The 15,397-nt window shown below is 34.7% G+C and overlaps 1 protein-coding gene and 1 pseudogene across 2 annotated transcripts; both read left to right on the top strand.

Annotated features, from left to right (window-relative positions):
- The first annotated feature begins 1,556 nt into the window (after positions 1-1,556).
- LOC143622960 (benzyl alcohol O-benzoyltransferase-like) lies at positions 1,557-3,546 on the top strand. Its single transcript, XM_077093970.1, has 2 exons — positions 1,557-2,011; positions 2,504-3,546. The coding sequence occupies exons 1-2, from the start codon at positions 1,559-1,561 to the stop codon at positions 3,416-3,418; spliced, it is 1,368 nt and encodes a 455-aa protein (XP_076950085.1). The 5' UTR covers positions 1,557-1,558; the 3' UTR covers positions 3,419-3,546.
- A 1,769-nt stretch (positions 3,547-5,315) lies between these two features.
- On the top strand, positions 5,316-8,330 carry LOC143622797 (benzyl alcohol O-benzoyltransferase-like; annotated as a pseudogene). Its single transcript, XR_013151781.1, has 2 exons — positions 5,316-5,791; positions 7,419-8,330. The product of XR_013151781.1 is annotated as a benzyl alcohol O-benzoyltransferase-like (transcript).
- Positions 8,331-15,397: the final 7,067 nt, after the last annotated feature.

Raw genomic sequence — 15,397 nt, forward strand, 5'->3', positions numbered from 1 at the left:
TATTTTAATTCTAATAACTTAAATCAACATTTTTTCAACATGATGAATATGTAACAATAATAGTGAGGTGTCCCTTATTTCACACCACTATAAATCAAGTAGTCGCGTACCTTAATGCCATCCATACTCAAACACATAACGCTGGACCCTTAGAATTCGTGACCATCTCGTAATCGATCCATTTAAAGGACCTACAGTTTCACATGGCTAGATTTGTTGGCTCATCAACTAGATAATCACAAGTTTGAAATTGTGGTGTTGGCAAATCATCATGTCTTTTCTTTCGTTGGCTTGTGTAGTTTTGAAATTATTTGAAATATTTTTCACGTGAATCACGAATTGAAAACGACTTTAGGATGTAATAATATCAGCCACACAATACTCCACACATATTATTCTCATTTATAAATTTATATTTTCGTTTATGTTATAAATTTTACGTAAAAATGGGTGAGTTATTTACGTGTTATATGCGTTTATATTCGTCATATATTTTAATTTGAATTTTGTTAACTATAAAAACATGTAAAGCTAAAAAAATGAGATTAGATTTTGTGTGTGGGTTTTTTAATTCGTTTTGTCTTTGGATTAATTATATGACGTAAATCATATTCTTCTTACTTTATATAACTTTGTGCTTGGTTTAGATTAATTATCATTATTATTAGACCATGTGATATATATACTTGCAAGGAACGCACCGGGGAGAGGCCGCCGCAGAGAATGGTGAGCGGGAAGTAACAGAAATTAACTGATAATTGAACGACCACCAAACCTAATAACCGATAACCGAGGTTGATCTTCGTTTATGGTGAAGGCTATTTGATTAATCGTTATGGCTAAGGTTGTCCCATAAATAGGGCTGTAAGTGAATCAGATGTTCGTTTGGTTGAAAGTTCGTTTATGTTCGTCCGTTTAATAAATGAATCGGACTCGAACAAAAAAATTTGTTCAGTAAGCTTAACGCGCGAACACGGACAAATGCCACGTTCGCTCAATAGTGTTCTTGAACGTCCGGCAACGTCTGTCCGATTACGTCCTGTAACGTCCGTTTAATAGTGTTGTGTATGTTGAAATTCCTGAAGAATGAAGAAAACTTCTGAGAATTCATTATACGGTCTAGACCAAGTAGCTTCAATTTTATTTCAATGATAATTAGCCATAATTGAGCTTCATAACCGATTAACTGAAACCAAAGTTTGTTTATGGTTATTGTTAAGGAAATCCCATAACCGAAGCTAACGGTTATGATTGTGGTTAATGGTAAAAACTTAAACGAACCGAATAACGGGAACACCAAGTCCCTCCAGTTTCCCCCCTCAACGTTGGATATGCTAAGAATGGTCCCGGCCACTCGCACCGGCCATTCTCTATCATTAGCTAGGTGACAGATTTATTATGACATATTGTTTTGCTGAAAACACAATAAACGTGTTAGAAGTGAAAATTATATATATACTTGTACAATAAATCATAAATTTATAACAGTATTTTTCCAACTATAAATTAACCTACCGGTTATCCAAATTCATAAACCAAAACAAAGCTAAAAACAGAAATGGCACAAGCACAAGCTCCGACTCCATTGACATTCGTCGTCAAAAGACAACCGCCGGAGCTCATTGTTCCAGCTAAACCGACACCTCGAGAACTAAAGCCTCTTTCCGACATAGACGATCAAGAAGGCCTTAGGTTTCATATTCCACTTATTCATTTTTACCAAAACAATCCAAAAATGGGAAATAAGAATCCCGCGAGTGTGATCAGGGAGGCGTTGGCTAAGGCGTTGGTGTTTTATTATCCGTTTGCCGGTCGCTTAAAGGAAGGTCCAAATAGGAAGCTGATGGTGGATTGCACCGGCGAGGGTGTGTTGTTTATCGAGGCGGAGGCGGATGTTACACTGAAGCAGTTCGGGGTGGACCTTCAGCCGCCGTTCCCGTGTAGGGAGGAGCTTATGTATGATGTTCCTGGCTCCAGTGGCATTCTTGATTCGCCATTGATGTTGATTCAGGTAGAATTTATAGTAATCCAGATAACATATAACGTGAGTAACTATGGGAATTAAAGTAACAACCATACGAAAAATAACGTATGAGAGTAAAAGAATGTTCACGAACACAAATAAACGAACATTTTATTCATGTTCGTCATTTAACTAAATGAATAATATTTCTTGTTCGTGTTAGTTTATGTATTAAACGAACGAATGTAAACAAACTTCTCGCTAAACAATTCATGAACTATTCGCTGAAGGGTTGGTTCGTTTACAACCCTAATGATTAGTAAAGTCGCATTTAACCAAGCCGTATTATGAAGACCGCATTGAAAACCACTGATATATAATACATTCAACATCGGTTCAACAACTAGTCTAGCTTACATATAACATCACTCAACATCTAATTCTAGTTCTTCATTGACGTATAAGAATGTAAAAATGTCATTCACCAATAGTATGACTACATATCTTAATTGGTGTATTTACATTTATATGGATTGATAGGTGACACGACTCTTATGTGGAGGTTTTATCTTGGTTGTACGATTCAATCATACCATATGTGATGCGTTCGGATATGCACAATTCTTAACGGCATTGAGTGAAATAGCAAAAGGCGAATCGACTCCATCAACATTGCCTATTTGGCAAAGAGAGTTCTTTTTTGCAAGAGACCCCCCGCGTGTGACATGCACACATCATGAGTATGACGAAGTGGCAGCTACCAATAGTACAAACATCACGGTGGATGATATCCAACAAAGGTCATTTTTCTTTGGACCAACTCAACTTTCAGCTATCCGTAGGTTAGTTCCAGCGCGCCTCAAACACTGTACAACATTTGAGGTCCTAACAGCTTGTCTTTGGCGTTGTCGTACAATCGCCCTTCAACCAAACCCTGAAGATGAAATGCGTGTAATGACCATTGTCAATGCACGTTTAAAGTACAAGTCGTGGATCCCCGTAGGATATTACGGAAATGCATTCGGTTACCCGGCTGCCATTTCCAAAGCTCGAGACCTATATAACAAACCATTAGGACACGCATTGGAGCTAGTGATGAAAGCGAAATCTGAAGTCACCAAAGAATATATGAAATCTGTTGCTGATTTAATGGTAATAAAAGGAAGACCTGGCTTCACAACTGTTGGAAGCTATATTGTATCAGATGTGACACGCACTGGATTACTTGGTATTGATTTTGGGTGGGGAAAAGCGGTCTATGCAGGGGCTGATTACCATGTTGCTGGATTCTATACACGTTATATAAATCATAAAGGCGAGTCAGGAATCGTGGTACCCATATGGTTGCCAAGTGTTGCTATGAAGAGATTTGCCAAAGAGTTGGATAACATGTTCGCACGAGACAATAAAGAACATGTTATCCAAGAATACGCACTCCCTCTTTCCAAACTATGATTTCCTAGACTCCATAGGTGAGCATGTAGCAAGCTTTTAAGACGTGTTTTATTTTATTTTATTGATATGTTGGAAGTTTACATGTATTTTTAATTGACGCTTGTATGATTATTAATTTGTATTAATGGTGTTGTACTCTTGTTTTTAATTAATCAATAAAAATGGTTTTAGATGCGTAATTCACAGATTCAACACACTTTCTTTTTTTAAATCTGAAATTTACGGGGTTTTTTTAATCATTTTAATAAGGTTGTTTTGTAACAAGAATGTAGCAGAAAATTTGAAGCAAATTGTTATCTTACGTTTACTACTATGCTAGTTTTATATATGAATAATAGAAAGAAGAAAAAATTAAGCTATTCTCATGGTTTAAAGTTTAAACCGCATAATGTAAATTGAATGCACATTTATCATCCATTATATTGTTGTGGTCCATATATTATTCAGTCCAAAAAATTGGAAGGATCAATATGACATCCTAATGTGCCACGTGCATGCTAATTGGGTGCTTTTTTATTTAAAGCTAATATCCGGATACCCGAGAATCCGAGATTATCCTGACAAATAAATCTTCATTTGACTAAATAATGAAATGTAATGGCCTAACTCACCCATCTAAAAACAATTATAAAAACTCTCTAACTCAACTCAAAACAAATTGCTCTATATGAGTTTCAAACTCACAGTCTTTTATCAAAAAAGTAATGGGTTACCGCTAAACTGCCAATTTGCATTTGGTGCTACATTGGATATTTAAGTTTACTTTGCACGTGAATCACGAAAGGCTTTGGGGATAATAGATAGTGGCAATAAGTACTCGACACCTGTTATCGGTTCTCATCATAAAATACCAAAACCAGTTTTTTAAACGGATGGACATTAAACGGTTCTCATACAAGTGTTTGTGTCATAACCAGTGACGGATCCAGGATTTGTTTTCTATTGATTTATTTGTTTTCGGCGGTCAAATTTCGCACAATCAAAAGTTAATTTTTTTGGGCCGGTTGGGTCAGATCGTGCCGGGTCAAAGAAGAATATAAAATACGATATCATAATTAAAGGATATGATATTAGAAAACACACAATAAAATCACGAAGTCATTGGAAACTTGTTTTATATTCATCCGGTAAACAAGTATTTTAATTTCGTGATGATATAAATATTTTTTTTCTTTGCACTCTAAACAAAACAATATTCGTTTAAACCGCCAACGCTTTTTGTCAAATTTGATCAGAGAAAATAAAAGAAATTTGACAAACATTAACTATTCCCTAAGCCAAACAATAACCAAAACATTATATTTAATTAAACGAAAACAAATTTAGAAATAAAATAGACTTGTAAATGTGGCTGCATTGTATTGAATACTTGAAGGTGGACTGGGGAATGCAAGACCCCATTATTAATATCAGTGTTGTTTAAAAATTAAAAAAATCATTAAAATTGACAGGAGAGGGATTCAAACAAGCAACCACAACTTTAACATTAGATGGATTTACCAAGTATTCAATCCTGCAAATGAGTTCACTTCATTAAAATGTATGGGTTCACTCCAGATTTTTATATATGCTTTCTATTAAAAATCCAAAAGTAAGTGGATTCCCGTGAACCCGTAACTCAATGCGTAGATCCGCCCCTGGTCATAACTCATATACGAAACTTTTTAATTTAATTTTTAATTGTTAGTAAAATATATAAAAACTAAAAACATTGTGCACGTGTGAGTAGAGAAAATAATTTGTTAATTCTAAAAATATAAACAACATTTTTCGACCTGAATCTATAATAATAATAATAATAATAATAATAATAATAATAATAATAATAATAGTTAGGTGTCCCTTGTTTCACATCATATAAATCAACCAGTCACGTTAATGTTATCCAAACTCAAATACATACACAACCCAAAACTATAACATATGGCACAACTAACCACCACTCCATTGACATTCTCTGTCCGACGACAACCACCGGAGCTTATAGTTCCGGCTAAACCGACACCTCGAGAACTTAAGCCCCTTTCCGATATAGACGATCAAGGAGGCCTTAGGTTTCATACACCCGTGATTCATATTTATCAAAACAATCCAAAAATGCTAACAAGAATCCCGTGAGTGTGATAAGGGAGGCGTTGGCTAAGGCGTTGGTGTTTTATTATCCGTTTGCCGGTCGCTTAAAGGAAGGTCCGAATAGGAAGCTGATGGTGGAATGCAACGGCCAGGGCGTGTTGTTTATCGAGGCCGAGGCTGATGTTACGTTAAAGCAGTTTGGGGTGGACCTTCACCCGCCGTTCCCGTGTAGGGGAGGAGCTTCTGTATAATGTCCCCGGCTCCGATGGCATTGTCGATTCACCATTATTACTGATTCAGGTAAAACATACTTGTTTGACAACTTTGTGTTGAGCTATTAAAATGCATGACTAAGTAAGAGGTGAAATTTAAATTGGTCAACGTGCTTCTAAAATTTACCCATTAAAAAAATTTCATGAATGATTAAAACCTATATTCTTTTTCAAAAAGCTAGATTTGATACACAAATATCTATGACTTTAAAAGATATTTCCAAGAGCACGAGAACACGTACACATTACACATGCACACGCACACGCAAAAATACATACAATAGAACACTTGCAAAAGAAAATTACAGTGTTTAGAACTATCTTTAATATTCGAGTTTAATATTCGAGTAAGCTATCTTGAAAAGGAATGTCAACCGTCTATACTGATTTTGACATTTAAGATCTGACTTACGAGAAACACCATTATGGAGAAAACTTATTACTGAAAAAAAAAACTCTTTAAATCGTGTTTAAGAGACCATAAAATTGCATGACTTAACCATCAACTTTATGTAAGTGGACGAGAAGGCAACAACACAGCAGTTGAGCATATAGTGGCATGCTTAAAACAACAAATCAGTTGAAAATAACGTAAGAGGAGAGACACGAACATGTTGCGTAGATAAGACTTGTTTTTCAATCTAAAACAAAAATGTCCCATTTTCTTTTTAACTTTTGTGTGTTTCTTAAAAAGGGAAAATGGAACATTGTATCAGAATTGTTTCAGAATAAAAGAATTTGTTTTGGTATAGTTTGGAGCATAACGTATATTTTAAAATTTTTATAAAGGTTAAATTGATTGAAGTTCATATGTTTCCGTAGATTTAATTGCATTTATGGTTCATGTGATAAAACCCAAAACATGGCTTTCAACTTCGTGGTGGCACTTTTGCAGATAAGACCCCTGTGATGGTCCTTTTTTTGCAATTTGAGTTTTCTGTCAAGTCAAACGTTTGGTTGACCGTTAAATCTAGGGATAAAGTCGTCTTTCACGCCTAATAATAAGAATAATTATAATAATAAGACTTAATTGCAGTTTTGACCCTTATCGTGAAATAAATTATAACTACACTAACTACTCAAAATCCTTATAAAGTCGAAATACATTATTTTTTTACTTTTTAAAATAAGCAAAAATATGTTTACATGATAATAAAATTAGTTGCTTATTTGGTTTGTTACTTCATTCCATCAAGTATTATTGTTCTTTTGATAAACTCGCAGTTGGTTTCTGTGATTAATAAAGTTGCATTCAACCTAGTATTTTTGAAAACGATACCAAACGATTAAATATTGTTGGGATCGCCAAATCTGTTACGGGCAAATGAACAGACACGCCATTAGCTATGTTTTAGGCGAAAAGTTCAAAACAAGATGACTAATCCTAATTGCCCCTTCTTCCTCATGCTAGGCACATAGGTTGAACCAATTGTCGCGTCAAATGCTTCATCGGTTCAACAGTTGGTTTATGCACCAGTTCAACAGCTAGTATAGTTTACGAAATATCAATTCAACATCTTACTATAGTTCGTCATTGGTGTATAAGAATGTAAAATTGTAATTTACCAATATTAAGCATGACCACATATTTCTATCTCCTATGCAAGGTTTGTTGATGAATGTTACCTATTATGTAAATCTCTATTGATTGATAGGTGACACGACTCTTATGTGGAGGTTTTATCTTGGCTGTACGACTCAATCATACTATGAGCGATTCATTTGGATATGCACAATTCTTAACAGCATTGAGCGAAATGGCAAAAGGCAAATCGACACCATCGACATCGCCTGTTTGGAAAAGAGAGTTGCTTTTTGCAAGAGCCCCCGCGTGTGACATGCACACATCACGAGTATGACGAAGTGGCAGATACCAATGGTACGGCCACTCTGTTGGATGAAATGGAAAATAAGTCATTTTTCTTTGGACCAACTCAAATTTCAACTATTTCGTAGATTAGTTCCAACACACCTCAAACATTGTACCACATTTGAGGTCCTAACAGCTTGTCTTTGGTGTTGTCGGACAATCGCGCTTCAACCAAAACCTGAAGATGAAATGCGCATGATGACCATTGTCAACGCGCGTTTCAAGTTCAAGCCTCGGATCCCGTTAGGATATTATGGAAATGTATTCAGTTACCCGGCTGCTATTTCCAAATCTCGAGACCTATGTAACAAACCACTAGGGCACGCGCTGGAGCTAGTGATGAAAGCCAAATCTTAAGTCACTGAAGAATATATGAAATCTGTCGCTGATCTAATGGTAATCAAAGGACGACCCAGCTTCACAACTGTTGGAAGCTACATTGTATCGGACGTAACACGCTCTGGATTTCTTGATATTGATTTCGGATGGGGAAGCGGTCTATGCAGGGCCTGATTTCCATGTTGCTAGTTTCTATACACGTTATATAAATCATAAAGGGGAGTCTGGAATCGTGGTACCCATATGGTTGCCAAGTGTTGCTATGAAGAGATTTGTCGAAGAACTAGATAGCATGTTTGCACGAGACAATAACGAACATGTTATCCAAGAATACGCACCCGCTCTTTCCAAGCTTTGATTTTCTTATTTTGATTCCATAGGTGAGCATGCAACAGGCTTTTAATTTTAAGAGATGTGTTTTTAAACTAATGTTAGAAATTTTAAGAGATGTGTTTTTTAAACTAATGTTAGAACTATATATGTATTTGTCGGGACGAACCACCATCGTTTCATAGATATTTATAAAACTAATTATGATTAGAAAAATATCCACCTTCTTATAAAAGTAGTTTTGTTCTCTTCCTCCACCTATATGAGATATTAGATGGTTTTTTAAATTAATGTATTGTTTTATAAGATAATTCTCTAACATTTCTAATTAACTTGTTATTGTAATAAGTACAGGTATACATTATCTTTATTGTCCATATGTCCTATATCTATAGCATAAACCACGTACTAGGAAACCGGTCTAGTAGTTTTACATAAATAGCTTCTAAAACAACGAATTCAGCAATGAAGTTAAGTACATAAATAGTTTCACTAAAGGGTATTTTGATCATTTTACCCGAACTTAATAGAATAATTAACTTCCGGAAGTTAGCTTCAGACCCCAAACTAATAACAAAATCAAAAATAGAAACTTGCAACTTCTAGAACTTATTAGTCCCACATATGTATCCTTGGCCAAACCACATGAACCATTATACAGTTAACTTGTTTTTTTATTATATTTTTCTTTTGTGAAAACTTATTAAATGAATTGAGTCTGATTCGACTTAGGCCTACAATTAATTGTTAAATGAACTGACTTCTCCTGTAACTAAAAAAATAACTACAGATCGATTATTTATGAAGGGACAAAAAAAACATAGGTTACAGGTATAATTTTAGTCTATTACCGAACGAACCATACACACTTTTATGTGTATCAATTTGTGACATTCGTCAAATTTGAGTCTCGCTTTTATATTCGTTTTATATTCATTTTATAACATGTCGATTTACGCGTTTTATGTTAATGAATTATACTTCGTATTTGAGGTTAAACTTGTAAATCCGAACCGGTAGCGTGTGCGAGGTCTGTCAAAAGTCCGTTAGTTTTAGTTTATAAGTTTGGTTAAATAAACCTTAGGGGATTAAAGTGTGATTTTTCCTTAAAACTATTCAAGAATTGATTTACTTACAACTAAATATCAAACATTTATAACTTGAGGGGCTAAAGTTAAATATTTATAAACCATCATATATAAACCAACAAACCCTAACCCTACCTTATTATCTCTTTCAGCCGTCACCCACCTCCAGCCGATTTCCGGCCGCCGCCGCCGCCTCCGGCCACGAACTCCGGCGAGTCCCGACGCACCACCACTAAACCACCACCATCCACTACATCACCACCATCTCAGCCACCTCCTCAACCCGACACCACCACCCCTCGTTTTTCCGGCAGCCCGTAGCCCCCTCCCCCTCGCTGATCGTTTTTCCGGTGACCGGAAAACCGGCCACCGGTGTCACTCTCGTCTCTCTCTTCGGACTCTCTCTCTCTCTCACGGACTCTCTGTATCTCTCTAACTCTCTCTCGGCTCTCACACACTCTCTCACTCTCCCTCTCGGTCTCTCTATATCTCTCTTCTCTCTCTGTTTTGTTTCGGTCTTCGGCTCGGTTTCTTTTTCAGTATAGAGCCACGACTCGTAAACATATAAAAGGTAAATAATTTGGGATTTGGTATTGTTAATTTTCATATATCGATTTGTCGGAATTAGATTGTTAATAATTGGTTTGGTAGTATCGGTTATGTTTTTGGTCAAATACTTTGAAACGAATCGGGTTTGAGTTGTTGGTATGAATTGGGTAAAAGATGAACACCCGGGAAATGGATATAATAAGTTCTTGAGTTTAATTATTTTGGTTCGGTGTGGTTGGTACGTTTATTAAATTAAAGGTCTCAGATTCGGGTCATCCTAGACCGGTTTTTGGTATTGTTTCTTGTTATACTTAATAAATTTATTATTACTATTAGTATTAACATAAATAGGTAAATATTATTATTATTATCATTATTATTATTAACTAGATTATATTATTATTAACTAGATTGTCATTAATTTAATTATTATTATTATTAACAAGATAATTATTAGTATTATCATTATTATTATTAACAAGATTATTAATATTATTATTATTACTATTATCTTTTAACAAAACTATTATTATTATCATTATTATTATAAATATTAAAGTTGTTATTAATATTATTAAAGATCATATTATTATCATCTTCATATTATTATCATTAATTATTAGCAAAAATATCATTATAGTTATATTATGAATTCGTTTAGAAATCAAACTGTCAATATTATTAATTATTATTATTATTTTTATCAACAACATTTTAATTAATACTAAGATCTTTATTCTTTAACTATTATTATTAGTATTATTAATAATAGTTACGGTTATTATTTTTACGTCATATCTTACATGTCTATATATATATATATATGAAACATTTCTTTTTAAAATTATTATTATCATTATTATCATCATCATAAATAATATTATTATAAGCTTCATTATAAATTCATTTTCATAAAAACCGAACTCTTGATTTAAATTCGTCTTGTATCTCTCTTCTCTCTCTGTTTTGTTTCGGTCTTCGGCTCGGTTTCTTTCTCAGTACAGAGCCACGACTCATAAACATATAAAAGGTAAATAATTTGGGATTTGGTATTGTTATTTTTCATATATCGATTTGTCGGAATTAGATTAGTAATAATGTATAAAGTTATTTTTAGAATATTCGAATCGCGAAATTTAAAAAATATGGTGAATAAAGGCCAGTGTAGGACACTGTATGAGCCCAAAACCAACTATTTTCAAAAATTAGTTTCTTAGACTTGTGTTATTTGGAATTCAATATCGTATCAAACATGATAAAAATTATTAGAAACGTAGTTCGATTGATTAGTTAAAATTCAATAAACGTTAATTAGAAACCGTAAAGACTTTTGTTTAATGCCCACCATTTCACAAAACCCTTTTAATTAATTACCCAACACCAAAACCGTCCCCCCTTTTCTCTTGTTTTGTTCAAAACCTACTCCTTATCATTACCTCTAAAGTCTAAACCATAGTTACTGTTGGAGTTGTAACTTGTAAGATCAAACCATGTGTGCATTCAACTCTTACAATCATCCAACACATCCTTATAGCTTGAACAACATACTAGTCTAACCCCTCCCAATTTTCTCCTTTTAAGCCGTTGGCCACCATCATCCATCACCATTCTTACCATTTTTCACTCTAACTTCAAAATTGTTAAATTATATGCAAATATAAGTAGACTAAGGCACCAAGATTAAACTAGGAACACTCTAAGGGAATACTCTAGGAAGCCACTAACAAGCATATTAATACAACCAAAGCATCAATAGAATCAGGCAATTGAAGCTAAATTTAGATGGATAAACCGAAGGTTTACTAACTACATATAAACCAAACCGTTCACAATCATAAATAAATAAGAATTACAGAAACTAGACTAGAATTTGAGATGAGAGAAGAACCACCATTTACTTAACATACATTCATCATATTCGGTGCCCATGTTTGCCCTCGTTGGCTCGTTATATCATGAAACTTTCCAATTTGCTGGGCCGCCTTAATTGGGCTAATTTGGGCATGGGTTCAGTTCATAACAGTACTCATCCCTTTCAAATTAACCTTGTCCTCAAGGTGTAAAGAACCTGCATTGTACTCATTCGAGCTGGAAATAGACCATTAGGCCGTTCCAACGGCCGGGCTTCCAAAAGTTCAAGTGGCTTATGTCCGTTCATACAAGGCTGCAAATGATGTTAGTGCATGAACCATGTACTTGAATTTTTCGGTGTGGAATGTGAGACCAATGGAAGAGACGAAACGATACCAAGTGGTGCATGTAACCGTTTAAACGAAGTTGGTTGAAAGACTGAAGTTGTCTCACCATTCCATAAAACCCACTTTTCTCAAGTACTATTTCCAAGAGAATTAATGTTCAAAAGTCGCACATGAACTACAAATATATTATCTCCTTGAAACTCTTCAGCAAAAAAATTACCATCTAAACCTGTTAAACCCTTCATATTTAGTTCCATTCCATAAAAATCCTCAATATTTGACGAGGCTTTAAAAGAAGAGTTTATGGTGGCCAATGTTGGTTGATATATATAGACTAAATTATATATATTATTATATAAATATTTTTTACACTTTTAAGTAGCTTTAACGTTGTTGTAACCGATTAAACGGGTAGAATGTCAATAGCCACATATCATTCATCCAACATTCATTCTAGATCGACCACACACGTATTATTCCTGTTTGCTTTACCTTTTCAATTCACAAACCGTCTAACCGATTATTTCTGGACTTCTTTGTTCCTGACTAGAAGTGTGTTGGCGTATTTTAACCAAATTACGGTGAGTAGGCCGGAAGAAGGAAAACCCTAGGATCTTCAATGGAAAAGAAGGTTACTTCGAGACGCAATGGATCGTATCGCCAGTTTTCTTAAAGCCGGCATAAACGCCGAGTGTATTAGTGTCAGGGCTCCGGTCTATCTCAATGCCGTTCTCGAATACCTCGCAGCTAAGGTAGTGTTTGATTTTAGGCTTACTCAAGCTGTGAAACCATCTATGTGTTTTTTGGTTTATAGTCAGCATATACAATGCTTTTATTTCAGTGTTAGTTTGATCAAATATATGTTTTGATAATTAGTCTCACTTTAGTAATATCAGTTTTTTTTTACTGTAGAGAGCATATAATGTTGGTTGGTATATATATGAATGTGTGGTTCAATATATAGTGTGTGTCAATGTCATATATAATATATCTATTTCAAACATTTTGTATGATGCAAGAGGGTCTTGCAGTTTGGAATATAACAACTAATTGTGCTACACTTCCAGTTATGTTTGAACGTGCATTTTTTCACAACCAGTTACTGTTAGAGAAAACTCTGTAAAATAATGAAAACCCCGTAAGGTGTAATGTATTATTAATCAACTATATATAGATGAGTACAATGAGATAAATACAAGGAAACATAATCAAATACAGTCTCCTAATTATGATAACACTATAATACTAAAACTCTAATAATATTATCTAGAATATTCTCTAACATTCCCCCGCAGTCAGAGCGGTAGGAAACCGGACGCTCAGACTGGAGCGCAAAGCTTGTGAAGATGCTCGATCGGCTGTCACGTAGAGCAGAAACTCGATCGGTTATAGGATCTACGAAGATCATCGGTGTCTTGACCGTGGCCAGATGACGACTAGGTTTGATGATAGGAGCTTCGACAGCAACGGCAGGAGCTAAAACTGAGTCGGCCGAAGCAACGACTTGGCGGCACAATGACGGTATAATAATAAAAAGTAAATAAAAAATAATAACTACTTTTTTTTTATGTGTAACGAGAAAAAAAATATTAAAAGAAATACAAACAAATATTAAATAAGAATTGCATATATTAGGAGGTTTGTGATTGTGATAGGACTTGAACGAAATGAGCACATGCAGGCAGCTCCAACTAATAAAGGATTCTACTCGTAATTTGAACGAAAAAAAAATACGGCTGCAGCGGTGTTGGTTACTTTGGCCCGTAGGCGCGTAAATATGATATAGAACGGCAGCAAGAAAGTAATATATTATGTATGTACAAACGTCCCCGGGGCAGGACGAGAACGAGAAGAAGAAAAAGAAACAGGCCAGAACCTTAAGGCTTTGATACCATGTAGAATAATGAAAATCCCGTAAGGTGTAATGTATTATTGATCAACTATATACAGATGAGTACAATGAGATAAATACATGGAAACATAATCATATATAGTCTCCTAATTATGATAACACTATAATACTAAAACTCTAATAATATTATCTACAGTATTCTCTAACAGTCTGTTGAGGATTGCAGTACGACGTCAATGTGAGTTTATGATTACAAAATAACACATTTTTACCCTAAATAATAATGATATGCACTTGCACCTACTAACGGGTCGGGCATTGACCTTACTGTTTCTTCTTCTGCCCAAAAGACGGATTTGCCCTTCAACAAAAAGTCAAATGTAATCCTCATCGAACCGGTTCTCTAACATCATGTTCTGCATCATCATAAGAACATTTCTGTTTCACATGAGGTACTGAATTATTCATAATTTGCTGTTTCTTTATAATAAATATTATCATGAAAGGCAGCGGGTTGTTCGCTGTCCACTGGTTATTAATAACAAAGGCATAGCTCAATTTGGTTTGGATTATTATTTTTCTTTGCATTTGGTTAGTATATTTCATTAAAGTTTTCGGGTATATACTATATAAACAGATTAACCAAGCACGAAGTCAGAAACCGCTCATTTCCAGGGCGGTGCATACATCAACACGACTGATATTGCTCGACTTTTGAAGGAATTGCGGAAGATGGGTTGGAGGCAAAATCTCCGGCGACAGAGTTAGCCAGAAACTTTTGAGTAGGGTAACAAGATTCAAACTATAGCATCTACAGATAGATGAAATATTTTGTCGCCGGACTTTTCTTTTTTAGGTAGAATGCCAACTTACAGTTGTAAGCAAATCCAAGAATAATGAAATTTTTATTACAACATTTGTACCAAGTTAGAATTCATTTTTATGTTATTGATAAAGACGTACCAAGTTAAAATTCATATTTATGTTATTGATAAAGACATGTTTTACCAAACCTTTTATTTAACTTCTATTATGTGTTCAAACTGAATAACTAGAATTTAATTCCTAAGATGGAGTGTGAACTATGAAATATTTGATTTTTTTTATCAAACATGTACCATTGAAGTTAGCTGCATTCGTATATCGATTGCATGCAAACATGCCCGCGCGCCGCAACTCGCGGGTACAAAATTTTTATAAAAATTTAGAATACAAAATGGTTTCAGGTCAACCAAGCTAGCCAGATTCATACAAAAGGTTATACGCTTTGACCCATACCTGTTTTGACCCATTACCCAAACCGCCCAAAATGACACATCCAGAAGAATGTTTTTCGAAATTCAGTTTTATTGTTTAGAAAGTAACTGTGTATCAAAGACTTTCCTTCCTAACTTTAAGCTATAAAACA

Source organism: Bidens hawaiensis, unplaced genomic scaffold, assembly GCF_021521415.1.
Source record: "Bidens hawaiensis isolate Kalapana, Puna unplaced genomic scaffold, B.hawaiensis_p1.1 tig00003244_1, whole genome shotgun sequence".
Taxonomy (NCBI): domain Eukaryota; kingdom Viridiplantae; phylum Streptophyta; class Magnoliopsida; order Asterales; family Asteraceae; genus Bidens; species Bidens hawaiensis.